The 13,434-nt window shown below is 42.7% G+C and overlaps 1 protein-coding gene across 3 annotated transcripts in view; it reads right to left on the bottom strand.

The window, feature by feature from the left end:
- The window catches only part of SLC4A8 (solute carrier family 4 member 8), a 79,977-nt gene that overhangs the window by 44,643 nt on the left and 21,900 nt on the right, over positions 1 to 13,434 (bottom strand). For all 3 annotated transcript variants that reach the window (XR_014145700.1, XM_081821690.1, XM_081821691.1), the window contains exons 5-11: positions 12,039 to 12,199; positions 9,157 to 9,345; positions 8,160 to 8,251; positions 7,051 to 7,208; positions 6,399 to 6,486; positions 5,257 to 5,403; positions 4,352 to 4,452 (exon numbers count right to left, since the gene is read on the bottom strand). Coding sequence is in view for 2 of the 3 variants with exons in the window: in XM_081821690.1 (XP_081677816.1) it covers positions 4,352 to 4,452; positions 5,257 to 5,403; positions 6,399 to 6,486; positions 7,051 to 7,208; positions 8,160 to 8,251; positions 9,157 to 9,345; positions 12,039 to 12,199 (936 nt within the window). In the remaining variant the exon portion in view is untranslated. The remainder of the gene's footprint in view (positions 1 to 4,351; positions 4,453 to 5,256; positions 5,404 to 6,398; positions 6,487 to 7,050; positions 7,209 to 8,159; positions 8,252 to 9,156; positions 9,346 to 12,038; positions 12,200 to 13,434) is intronic.

Raw genomic sequence — 13,434 nt, 5'->3', positions numbered from 1 at the left:
TCACATCACTGAGGGATTGTAAACAGGAGGACAACATAAACATGCATTCTGGAAGGATCACTCTGGCAGGGGTGTAATGAATGGAATGTGGGGTGAGACTGGAGGCAGTGGATTGGGATGAGGAGAAGTGGATGGACTCAAGGGCTTAATAAGGAAGTAGAATCAACAGGACTTGGTGGCAGACTTTGGGGACCCTTCTCCACTTCCCAAGGATGAGACAGATCAAGAGCAAGATATCCCACACAAAAGAGGAGTAGTGTTCTCAAAGGGGGTCACTTTTTCTAAGAGTGGAGTCACTGCACCAGAGTGAAAGTTGGTAGGTGAGTCACAGAAAGAGTCACTCAGCATTCTACAGGACAAATGGCCTGGTCTCTTCTACAAATCAGTGGCACAGAAAAAAAAGGAAGGAGAGCTGTTATAGAATGGGATCATAATAACAAAATGCAATCCCTGATTGGATCCTATGTCAAACAAATGAACTCTAAAAGGATGTTGCTAAGACAATCACAAAAAGTTGAATATGAACTGAACATTAGACAATTTAAAGAATCAGTGTTAATTGTGTTAGATTTCTTAATGGCATGATAGTTGTTTTTTAAAATGTCCTCATCAAACAGAGATACATACTGAAGTAGTTACAGGTAAAATGACATGATACCGGTGATTTGGTTTTAAATAATCTAGAAAACATAAAAATAAAACAATTAAGTGGGGAGAAATAGATGAAACATAATTGGCAAAGTGTTAATCACTGTTGATGGGCACATGGGGGTTCATTATACCATTCTCTCTCCTGTCTTACATGTTTGAAATGTTCTATAATAAAAAGCTAAAGACAAAAAACGAGCTTCATGAAAGGAGGCTTGGCCAGCTCTTCCTCTCTGCCTGGGAGCCTGGAGGAGAACCAGGAGGCCTGGAACCTGGGTGCCAGGGGAGAAGGCCGAGCCAGCTCGCGTGCTCTCTCTCTCTCTCCATTTGAATGCCCTCTCTCCCCTAGCCAGGTGCAATGAGGGTGCAGGTGGACACAGGGCAGATACTGTTCTATCTTACCCATTTGCTCCTTTCCTCTGGTTTGGGTGGGTATAGTTGGGATTCACCATTCTTTAATTTACAGCAATAACATCATAATCTGGGTCTTAGCTTAGGGAAGAGGGGCAAAGCTAGCTTTGTTTTTAGTCTGTCTGGCAAACCTAGCTTAGGTAAGGAGCTATCTATAGGGTCTAACCTAGAGTGTGAGAATTCCACCTCAGGGTTTGTAACCAAGGCTCCAATTTGTAATAAAGTGTCACTATGTTTCGCTTTCTCCTCTAGGTAAATAGGACCTTACAGGCAGTTGTGACTAGTCTAGGGCGCAATATGAGTGTTTCTGGGTCTTTACTAACACAGAATCTTGGTACCATGTGAATATCACCTCTTAATCATTGATGACCTTCCTCTGAAGGGTATTATTCTGGGAAAATAATCCCCTACTACAATAATGAGCCTCACCCCGCTAGGCCACCAAAGACACTGCCATGATTGCTCAGCCCCCTGGATGCAGGAGGCACCTTCAGGGAGGAGTGTCTGTGAGTAACACAAAAGATTTATGTGAAATGGACTCATGGGACGCCAATAGAAAGGGAGGACATCTGTTTGTCTAGCAGTGATTAAAGGGGGAAGGAAGGGGCGCCTGGCTGGCTCAGTTGGTTAAGTGTCTGCCTTTGGCTCAGGTCATGATCCCGGGATCCTGGGACTCTTATCGATAATGTAACTATAAATTAATAAAATAATTTCTGAATACTGTTTACAGAGTCAGCCTTATATCTCACTCATGCATAAAAATCAGACCATAACTGCACATCTACCACAGACCAGGCATGGATGCTTCTCTTCACATTTGAGACTTCCTTTCCCTTTCAACACTATCCTTGATGTTCAAGTTTTTTGGGGGTAGGAGGCACACAGGGATATGAATTTAAGCTTGATGCAAGACAGGACTTACCCGTGTAGAGAGTCACTAGGCTCTGGAGCACTGACTTAGGGAGCCCTTCTCTGGAGGGCTTTAGGGACAGGACAGCCATCCTTTGTCTGGTGTGCTTTGAAAGAAACCTGTTTGAAGTGTGGGGGGGGGGATCATCGAGATAGCAGCTCCTGATTCTTTTTTTCATTAACCCTTCCCAAAAGCGGCATCCCCAATAAGGTAAATAAATATACCTTGGAAAAACCCTTTCCAGAGTATCCTCCCTGTGGTGAAGCTTCTGGCCTAGGAACACTCTAGTCAGATTTTCCTCTTTGTTATGTATGGGAATGTGTCAGCATCACTGCTTGCATCAACATCAGGGAGGTCCAAGATGATGTCTTAGTCCTGGCATGGAGGGTCACGTAATACAGAACTCAGAGTACTGCTTTCCACCTGTCTCTTTCCCACCTTCTTAGAATCTACACTCCCCCATCTTCATATACCTCACCGTCCAACAAGCAGAACATCCCCTAAGTCTCCAAGTCTTGCCCCAGGCTATACAACACCGTATGCATAAAGCAGGTCTTTCACCTCAAAGAAATACAACTAATGGTATGAAGAACTACAAAGCCCAGGCTGCTAATATATTTTTGGTCTGTGCAGTCCAGGCAGGTCCAGAAATTTCTAGGATGTCCATCTGCATGGGCAGGAAAACGTTCACTCTTCGAGAGTGATCTCAATACTTTGAGATTAGGAAAGGGGCAAGAGTGGGCACAGAATCATAATGTCTGATGCAGGCATTAAGTCAGCTTGTAGTAGTCACTACAAGGCTACAATGGGAGAAAGGCCATGTGTCTTGAGGTCTTCTACTAAGGGCTCTGAGGAAAACTTTAGGAGCTCAGGAAGAGGAAGTATCTCCTCACCAAGCCGACTTAGGCTCTGAGCCTAGATAACCCTTCCTTTCAGCCTTGTCAACTCATAACTTCCTGACAAGACATGAAGGGAGAGCTTCCTCACACCCTATGTGAATTTGTGAGTAAGGGTACTTTGATACTATGAGTAAGCATGTGATGATTCTGGCTGTATGAGATTCTCTTTTGGGATGTTAGGCACCATTGCTGAGAATCTATAATTGTTGAGATACGATCTAATGGTCTCCCAAACCCCCTGTGGAATTGATTATAAATGACCCCCTCAAAAGGCTTGAGATTCCAGTTTATTCTCATCTGACACAAAAAGAAACCTGAAATCTCTCTTCTGCATGGATGTCACTTGGAGGAAATCCTGTTGCTCTTATTTCCATTACCTTCAAACTCTAAGTCCTGGGGTGTGGACACCATTTATATTCAAAAGATAAATCACAAGTCTGAAATACTATCAAAGCCATACCCAAGACTCTTCCCCTAAAAAAAATACCACCTCTTCCAGGACAGTCTCAATCCTAGAACCTATTCTAAGGACAGATGGTTCCCTTGAACTGCTTCTAAATACCAGGCCTCCCACCCAATTCAGACCTCTCCCAACTTTAAAGAAAATGTTAAACTCACATTTGGAGGTTGCTCCCTCATTTCAGTGACCCCCTTCCATCAAAGGACTGTTCCTTTCCTCCATGATCGCTCCCCAGAACCCAATTATCTTTCCCCACCCTCAAATACCTTCCTCCAGCCAGGAAACACATTCCCCCCCTCTGGACACTGCTAGTTAAGTGCCTTTTCTCCTGCTTCTCAGTCTCCTTTCCTGGCTCCTCCCTGAATTTTCAAGAGTAGAAAAATAGATGACTGTCTAAAATTCTAAAAAAAAACCCTGAGTTTCCACTGCGTAGAGTACTGAGGATAGAAAAGGAAAGCAACTTCAAGCAAAAAGGAAAAAAATAAGGTGAAAGCAAGGAAGTAGAAGATGTAACAGAGCTTCTCTCCATGATCAGTGCCCTGTCCTGAGAATCTCCACTCTTCTTCAACACAAGCACAATTTACAGAGCCAGAACTATGGTCTCAACCTTCTCCCACAATCTGGGGGAAACCCTAGATGTCACTCCAACCCAAATCTGTATACCTAACCTCATCTATAGAGTCTTAGAAGGCTTTCCAAAGGAAGTGACACCTAAGCTGAGACAAAGGATAAGTGGCAGTTAGCCAGGAGATAAGGAAGGGGACGAGTGTTCAAATCAGGGAACAATGTGTGGAAAGGACTGGAGGGGAGACAGACTCTGGTAGGTGGTTTGAGGAACTTGAATGAATGAATATGATATCTGATATATTTGCAATACTTATTATAGTCAGTGGTTCCATTTGGAAAGTCATTCCCAGCCAATATACTACAGAGAAGAAGGCTGAAAGCAAAGAGTATGACTCATTCCTTTACACACCTTCAGCCCAGTAAGCAGTATGAGCTGTGAAGCATCCCCGAACTTACCGCCCAGTGCGCTGAAGTTCTGGCCCGCTGTGGCCCCCATGTGGTTCTGGTTCTATGTGGCAAACATTTCCATTTGGAACTCCGGGCATTTTCCTTTTCTCCTTTTAGCAAAGGACCCCAAAATTAGTAAAGTCAGCCATCTATTCTGTCCTTCCTGCTAACAGGGGGGAGTGGTAATGAGATAATCCAAAAGCAGCCCCCAAATAACCAAGTGTCTGTAGTTTTCAAATGCATTTAGTGATTTGGGGCAGTTTACTGATTTTCCTGAAAAACAACACCACCATATAATTTCTCCCCCTCTCTACTAGTACCTGACTCCTAACTCTGCCTTGTCCAGAAACAAAAATATGGAGGCTTTGGCATCAGCTATGACCTAAGTTCCAGTTTCAAATCTCCCTCTGTGTAATCTTACTTTCCCTTAAAACTTTGAAGATAGTTTTATTTATTTAAAAAATTAAGGATAAAAATACCTACTTGGGGATGTTGCTGGCAAGGCTGAGCCAGGCTTGTTGGCTAGTGTACAAGAGCTCCTTTCCCACCCTTAACCTGGCCGAAGCATGGGCGACTCTACTTGCCCTCTCTCTCTGCAACTTGCTCTTTTCATTGCATGGCTTCAACCACAATCTACTCCCAAGAAAAGTCCTTCCCTCCCCTCTCTGCCATTCTACATCAAACCATCAAAAGCCACTTGAAATTTCTCTAGAGTAATCCTGACTGATCACATCACCTGAGCCAACCTATGTTACTGTATACTTATTTTTTATAACTGTTCTGTTCATTCTACGTGTCCCAAAAAGGGCCATGTCTTGATTTATTTAGTATATATCCACATGGTCTTTGCTTTGTCCATGGTGGGTACTCAGTAAGTGGCACTAAGCCACCATTGGCTAATGTGCATACATTACCTGGGAAGGGACATTTTTGGGTGGTTCAATTCTAATGGTGGGGTCCCACTCCCCCGGAGGCAAAACCGTGACCTGATCCAGGAACTCATCAATCCCCGCCAGGAGATCATCTCGCTCTTTCGCCTTATATGCCACATCATGAAAAATCTACAGGGGAGAAAAAGTCCTCAGGAAAGTTGAAAATAACTTTACTTAAAACAATCACCAATGAATATGGTGAAGGACAAATATAGCCTCATGATTTTTATCTCTGTCATGTGGATCTGAAATGTGGAAAACTTTAGCATTTAAAAAAATGCAAAGATAAAAGGATAAAAAACATAAACCTGAAGATGAGATGGGTCAAAAAGAACTAGCTATATGTGTGTTAGTACAAGAAAAGATAAGACTCTAACACTGTATCATGGCCATCGCTCCAAAGAATGGAACAAAAGGCAAAATGCATGGGAAAATTTCCAAATCATAATAGTCGGAAAAACTGGGTGGAATTACTAATGAAGGTCCCTCCATGAAATAAGTTTCCCAATCAAAGAGAAATGATAAAACACAACCCCCATCTGCCTCTACCTGCTATGACACATGCCTTAAAAACCTGCTATGACACATGCCTTAAAAACCTTACATTGCAGCTTACATGAGCAGTGCACGCCTCACTAAGGTATGTGGTGGGGATTCAGCACCATGGCGGCCAAAATATCCGGTTGCCTTGGGACATTCACATTACAGTGCCTAAGCTCATACCCCTGACCCTTATGCAAACTGGTCTCGTTTACATGGAATAAGAGTGAGGTTTCTTTATGTAAATAGCTTTTATGCAGGTAATTAACTATCCTCTCTAGCAAGCTATCAGCCTTAGTATCTTTCTCTGTAGGTATCCTAATTGGCAATAATAATTTTCCCAGAAAAGGATTTCTCTGCACCCTTGTTTACTCAAAAAGGGAGAGATGACATAGGAAGAAATATCCCCAGAAGGTTTGGTCCTCCCACAAAAGGCATTCAGAGAAGTGACCTGAACTGCTTCCCAAAAGATAATTACCCAGAATGGTAATTACTTTATCTCCAACAAATAGCACAGGACCTGGCACAGAGTAAATACTCAATAAATATCTGTAGCATGAATGGAAAGCAGAAGTGATGCATACCTCATCAGTCATGATGGTAGCCATGGATCTGCCAATCTCATGGTACTGCTGACCTTTCCCTACTGGACCCAATAGGATAAACAAAAATCTGGCAACACATACAGAGGAAGAAATTATAAATTATGTCAGTAAACATAAAGAAGTGGCACCTTATTCCTCTCCAAACAATAAAACATTTCTCTTTCCTATTAAACAGAAATCACTGTTGTAACTTCAATAAAAGGAGACAGGCTAATGATGGAGCAGTAGAAGTTGCCTTGACCTAAGAGCTCCACTATGCACTGGAAGCTATTTGTAGGACATCAATACCTTTGCTCAGAGACATTTCCCTGGGACACGGCTCTGTAAAACTGGGAGACTAAGATTCAGGCTTCCCATCCTAACAAGTGATTAGCCCGTGATATGCTCTTTGGATGCTCTGCAATTCTCCATTCCCAAGCCTGTAGGTACTGTATAGTCACAGCCTTGCAAGTCTTAGAATCCTTCTGCATGGAGGTTAATCAAATATAACCCCAGTGAGAGTACTGCTGAATTTTAAATAGCATTCTCCAATTAATCCTAAATTTTGGCATTAGCTGGTTTCTTCCACCAGAGCTCACACAAATCTGTACTTGAGACGGCATGCACTGAGTTTTGCGGTCCTTGTCTTTACCTGGTTGGGATGGGCACTTCGGTCAGGCCTGAGAGAAGAACAGCTGGAGACAGCCTCACAAAGGCAACAATGGGGCGGTCCAGAGTATCCACCTCTCCAACCAGGACATTTGAGGCCTCTGCCCCAGTGGGAATTTTTTTCATGAAATGAAGATCCACCTGAAAGTCCAAAAGAATCCTCTGACAACCTAGGAGCATCACCTCAAACATCAATCACCCTCTCGTACCTTACATTTGTCTGTCATTTTATGATTTAACAAATGTTTTCTCACACTATTTCATGTAATCCTTACAATAGCTCTGTGAAGTGGATAAAACAGATCTCATCAGCCCCATTTTTTTATTTTAAAAAATGAAGCAGCTGAGACCCAGGGAGGTGAAGTTGACTTGCTCAATGGAGCTTTGAAGAGAGAGAATTTAAATCCCGGTGTTCTGATTTGAATTCCATTACACCACCCTTTCTCAGAGACTGTTTTTGAAGCTCTAGGTCACAGTTTTTCCATTTTAAAATACCTGAATGCTTTGTCAGAGGTTTCAGCTTTTCTAAATAAAACAGGGAGCCTTCCAGGCAGAGAAGTGCCATGACACCATGTGTGTGTTCTAGCTAGAGTCAAGGATAGACCAGGGCAGCCAGAGGCTGGAGGCGGGGAGATCGAGGCTTATGCCAGTAGCTGCAGGGAAGCACTGTTGCTGCAGCAGGCCTCGGACACCCAAGTCACAGTCCCAAAGAGGAGTCTCAACTGCCATGTAGTTTTAGCAGACAGGAGCAAAAATATTGTTTCAGCAAAATCCTTGGAGGTAAGAAGGAGATGCTGAAGAGCAAGGGCCAAAAAAAAAAAAAAAATGGTGGAAAAATCAGGAGGTCTGTGTCAGTGAGGATTAGCAGGGGCTACTCTCAGTTCTAGCACATTGAACCTGGTGGGCCCCATCTAGGCTGTAGTGGAAGGGAGAAGACCTGAGCAGAGGGGCCTCCTTTCCTGCAGAGGGGGTTCTGGTCTTAGACAGAGGCTGCAGAAATACCAAAGCTTACCCAGCTTCCAGCAACTGGACTCTCGGTTCCACTAGGGATGCGCTTAGGCCTCTAAGCCAAGTTCCCATGTCTGTGCTCACCTTGCTTAAATCCACGGGACTGTGTTCACAATTCACTCCATTTTTTACTTCAAGACTTGTAGTGGGAACAGACTGAGGAGACACAGTTTGACCTATTCAGAGAAAACAATTCCCTGAGTCTCTGCCCTAACCCCCTTTCGACACACCCTATCCATCATAGGTTGGCTATGGCCATGTCTCCTGCAAAGCCCATATAGAGAAGAGGTTCAGATGACATGAAGCTAAGACCCCCACATACATATCTCCTTACCCACTAGTTAGTGGTAAAGGGAGGACAGAAGTCTTACTACTTCTGCACCTTCTTCTGAACATATTTGTGATCCTCTTTTCTTCCTCTATTAAGGTAGTAATTCTTAACCAGGAGTGCACATCAGAGACTCCTTTGGAAAACTTTTCAAATATGTAGATTCCCAGGCACATCCCCTGCACATTGTGATTCAGTGAATGTGGGGACAGGGAGACATATAGATTAGGCCCTGCCTGGCCACAGAAAAGGAAACCAAACAGCAAGCAGCTGAAATTCATTGAGTATTTATAACCCATCATGCACCTGGTTAAGGGATTTACAAGGATTATCATATTGAAGTCTCACAATAAATTTATGGGGTAGATGCTATCATTACCCTTATTTCACAGAGGGGAAAAGTGAGACTTCAAGAGATTTAGGAGGTTGCCCAAGGTCACACACTTTGCAAGGAGTGAAGCCTGAATCTCAAACCTTGAAGTCTGACTCAAGAACCTACATTACTCTATTTTGCCTCCTTAATCTAATATCTATCCGAGATCTATCTGAAGCATGTATCCCTAGCGCCACAAGAGATGGATGGTCATCAGTCCCAGTCCCCCCATCTTGCCTGTGACCAGAGTACTGTGTGTAAGTGAGCGCGAAGCATATTAGACAAATACAGCCTGTACCCTCTAGTAACTTAGCATCTCCAACTAGTTCCTAAATGTCTAATTAATAAGAAGAGAAAACAGTCACTCCTAATAATCTTACCATTTTTATCCATCGAATGTGGATCAGACTGCTTCTTGCCAACCTCAGCAAAAGAGCGAACAATGGGAATGAGGTTATTTCTCTTTTTTTCATTCTGATGGTGATGCTTTTTGAGCAGGGCTTCTCGTACTTTAACCCTCATGCTGTCATTCAGGTCACTGAACAGTTCTTGCTGGTCCAGGATCAGGTCTGGAAAGCAGGCGCTAACATGAATACTCCAACTGACAGTCAATGAACTCAAAGAGGGCAGCGTCAGGTGGGGTGAGGGGTGAGGGGCACGGAGTAGGGGGAAGCAGTTCCATCAGGTACAACTTATGCTTCTGTGCCCAAAAGAGTTATCTGATGATAGCAACTGTGGCAAGTTACACTTGATTCGTGTGACAAATCATTATTAGAAACTATCGAGCACTGGGGCGCCTGGGTGGCTCAGTCGGTTAAGCGTCTGCCTTTGGCTCAGGTCATGATCCCAGGGTCCTGGGATCGAGCCCCGCATCGGGCTCCCTGCTCAGCGGGAAGCCTGCTTCTCCCTCTCCCACTCCCCCTGCTTGTGTTCCCTCTCTCAATGTCTCCCTCTCTGTCGAATAAATAAATAAAATCTTTAAAAAAAAACAAAAACAAAAAAAAAAAGAAACTATCGAGCACTTAATATGTGCCAGAACTGTACTGAGAACTTTACACAGATTATCCAATTGAATCCCAATAAAAATTCTGAGAAGTAGGTGGCACTGTAGCAATTTGTACAGATCAGGAAACTGAGGCCCAAACATTACAAAATTCCCCAAGATCTCATATCTAGGAAGTTGCGGGGATGGGATTCAAACCCAACACTGTCTGACTCCAAAGCCCACATTAATACCCACTTTGTTCTGTCATCTGCCAAAATTCCTCTATATTCCCTTCCTCCAAGATTTCAACATCGCTATGATTGTCAAGACGAACTATAACTGTAGAACACTCCAAATGACAATTTGAAGGAGGAACCTACATGTATGATTAAGCTAACTAAGCACCCCAGACAATTGCCACCAAGCATCAACCTTTAACCTGCCAAGCCCAGCACAGTTGAGGGGGGAAAGAATTCCAATACCTGCTATTGAGTATGAGTTCTAGAGCTAAAGGCCCACATTCTTTCCCACTTTTACCACTTTCTGTGTGATCTTGGGCAAGTTACATAACCTTTCCATACCTCAGTTTCCTCATCTGTAATATGGAGCTAATATCATCAACCATCCTCAAAGCTTGTTAAGGAAAATTAATGAGATAATAAATACAACGTGCTGATGCACAGGTGATACTCGATCCAGTTTATCTAACCTTATCACTAACACGAATACATCAGGTACCTAACGTAAAGAACTATAACAGTTCAATCCTACATACCTATCCCCAAGCCTACCCAAAACTTCAACTTATTCTCAACCCCAACTCCATCCATGACTATCAAAGTACTAGAAGCAATAAATAAAGAAAATCCATTTTGAATATTCAAGCTGAAGATCCATGGTTTCTCTATCTTTAACCTTTATATTGATTGGTTCATTGCCCCCATATTGTAAACATGCTTCAAGACCCTACATCTTGAAAAGAAATTTAAAGTAAGAAAAAGAATGTTCACCCCAGGTCCCCCTTTATTTATAAACCTCTCTCTCTCACTCCTATCATTTAAAGTTCTCAAAGAAAAATTTCTCAGTCCCCTGCAATTTGGCTACCTCAATGAAATTGCTTTTGATAAAATCATCAATAACTTCCTAGTTGCTAAATCTGATGGATGTTTACCTTACCTCTCTGCAGCATTTAACACTGATGAGTTGAAACTCTCTCTCCTCTTAGCTTTTGTAATAATGGGTTGAATGGTACCCCCCTAAAAGATACATCTATGTACTAATCCCCCAGAACTTGTGACTGCGATCTTATTTGTAAAAAGTGTCTTTGCATATGTAAGTAAGCTAAGGATCTCAAGATAAAATCATCTTGGATGATACTGACAAATATTCTTACAAGAGTAGTACACAAATGAGAGGTCCGCATGAAGACAGAGGCAGATTGGAGTTAGGCATTCATGAGAAGGAACACCCAGAGCCACTAGAAGCTGAAGAAACAGGGAATAGCTCTCCCCTAGAGCCTTCAGAGGGGACACAGGATCTCATCAGAGCTGACCCCTCCCCTGCTTCCCCAAGTGATCCCAGAAAGGCAGAATAACTTGGATACTTGAAGAAAAGTTTGAAGAAATCTCTATTTAACCAGCCAAATGGACCCAAGCTGAGGGAATAACCCTCACATGCACCCAGATGTTTCTCAAACGCCGTTCCCAAAACATGGTAGCAACACTCAACCGCGTCAGGAAATCCCATCAGACATCGCCCTTCACACCCTGCTGAAGCCATGGGGGTACTTTGGCTCAATTTCTTACATGTCTTCCCTAGCAGCCATGTTTAAAAATCTTTCCTTCACACCTTTTTCTCTTCACAATTCCCAGTTGCCCCTTTCTCTGATTATTACCAAGACATATCTCTGTGGTTGCACTTATTCGAATTGTCCCATGGCTATTTCCCCAACTTGAAGGTGAGTTTCTTGAGGGTAGGAATTGTATCTTATCTTTATTCCCCTGCGTTTAGCACATTATCAAGCATAAATAGATACAAATAAATGTGTGCTAAATGAACAGGCAAATGGAAGACTGAATACCCTATTGTTTGAATCCTATAAGAAGGCTGTGAAATAGGTAGTTTCTTAGTTTAAAACCCATCCCCCCCAGCTGAAGACATTAAGGTTGGGAAGGTTCAATGACTGATCTGAGGACACACAGCTACTTTACTCTTTCCTCCACACCACACTTCTTAACTTACACAAACATTCCTCTGTTTTCCCGCACCTAAACTTACCTGAAATTTCTTCTATGCTATTTGCACGCATATCCAGAAGGACTGTTCCATTAATAAGGCAGCTCCTTAGCTCAAAGAGACTGTGCAGTGAAAGGGTTGCCACATAAGGCTTGCTCCAGCGTTCACCCCCATCCTCAACATCCTCTTCAAACTTCAGCCACCTGAAAGCATTACAAACAACTGGATGCCAAAGGTAGAAAATGAGTAATTTTCACGAGAGAGAGTCTTTAATGTAAGCCACAATGAAAGATACCTGAATAATCATATTGAACATTATAATTTCATCTATACTTTCAGGGTACACTGATAAGTGAAAAAAGCAGGTTATAAAACAGCGCAAACTTAAGTACAGTTTGATCCCATTTCTATTTAAAGAAAATTTTAAAACTGCAAACACACATGTATAAGACACCAAATGGTGTCTTCCTCATTATCCTTGAGGTAGTAGATTTATACATAATTTTCATCTTCTTTTTGCTTATCTTTCTTTTCTGATTTCATATAAGGAGCACATATTACTTGTGCAATTAAAAAGATAGATCTAATCGATATCATTTGGATAGATTAACAAAATGGTAATATTTTTCTTTTTTAAAAAGTCTGTATGTGACATTTACAAGTTGGCAAAGACTAACTGCCTTTTCACTTGGTATCAGGGTGATTGGCTTGCCTAATCCTCTCCACCCATGGCAAACGAATATTCAAGGATATAGCAAGGATCCAGGAAGAGCTGTTCCAGTGAAAGTTAGAGTCACACTTTGCTGGTTACCCACCTTGCCTTCTTCCCTGAAGCTCAGGCATTCTGGCTTTCTATCACCCATAAGGTTCACTGGTCAATTACTAGAGGAGCCCAGACATGGTTCTGGTTAATCTGAGGGCTCTTCTGGGGTTTGAGCCTCAGGCAAGCGTTGTCACTCTACAGCTACCCCCAGGAAGCCTACCATCAGGCTAGCTATAATCCCACTGGTCTCCATGAGGTTGGGCTGTCCCATAGGACATCTCAAAAATTATGAAACATCTAGCGAATCAAAACCCAAATGAATTAAGACACTATAGTTCACCTTCAGAAAAGTCTTCACCTATCCTGTGTTCACCTACACTTGGTTGCTTGGGTCCAAACCAAGGTGGCCCCATCAGGCATCTTCTAAGCCAGACCTATAATATCAAGATAGCCCATGAGCAACTCTGGGCCCTAAATAAATGAGAGGACTCCCTAAATGTTCTGTGTTTCTGTCACCAATCCCAGGATCAAGGTCAATTGGTATAGGTGTCACCAGAGACATCACAAAGAGGCCGAAATCAAGACTTCCCATAGAAGACTCTGGAACATCAGTCCCCATGTCAGTCATCACTTCTCCCATGAAGAAATAAAAGGCAAGCAGACCTGTCACTTGTC

Source organism: Leptonychotes weddellii, chromosome 5, assembly GCF_054177405.1.
Source record: "Leptonychotes weddellii isolate Sample4059 chromosome 5, ASM5417740v2, whole genome shotgun sequence".
NCBI lineage: Eukaryota > Metazoa > Chordata > Mammalia > Carnivora > Phocidae > Leptonychotes > Leptonychotes weddellii.
This window is presented reverse-complemented; position numbering and strand designations above follow the sequence as displayed.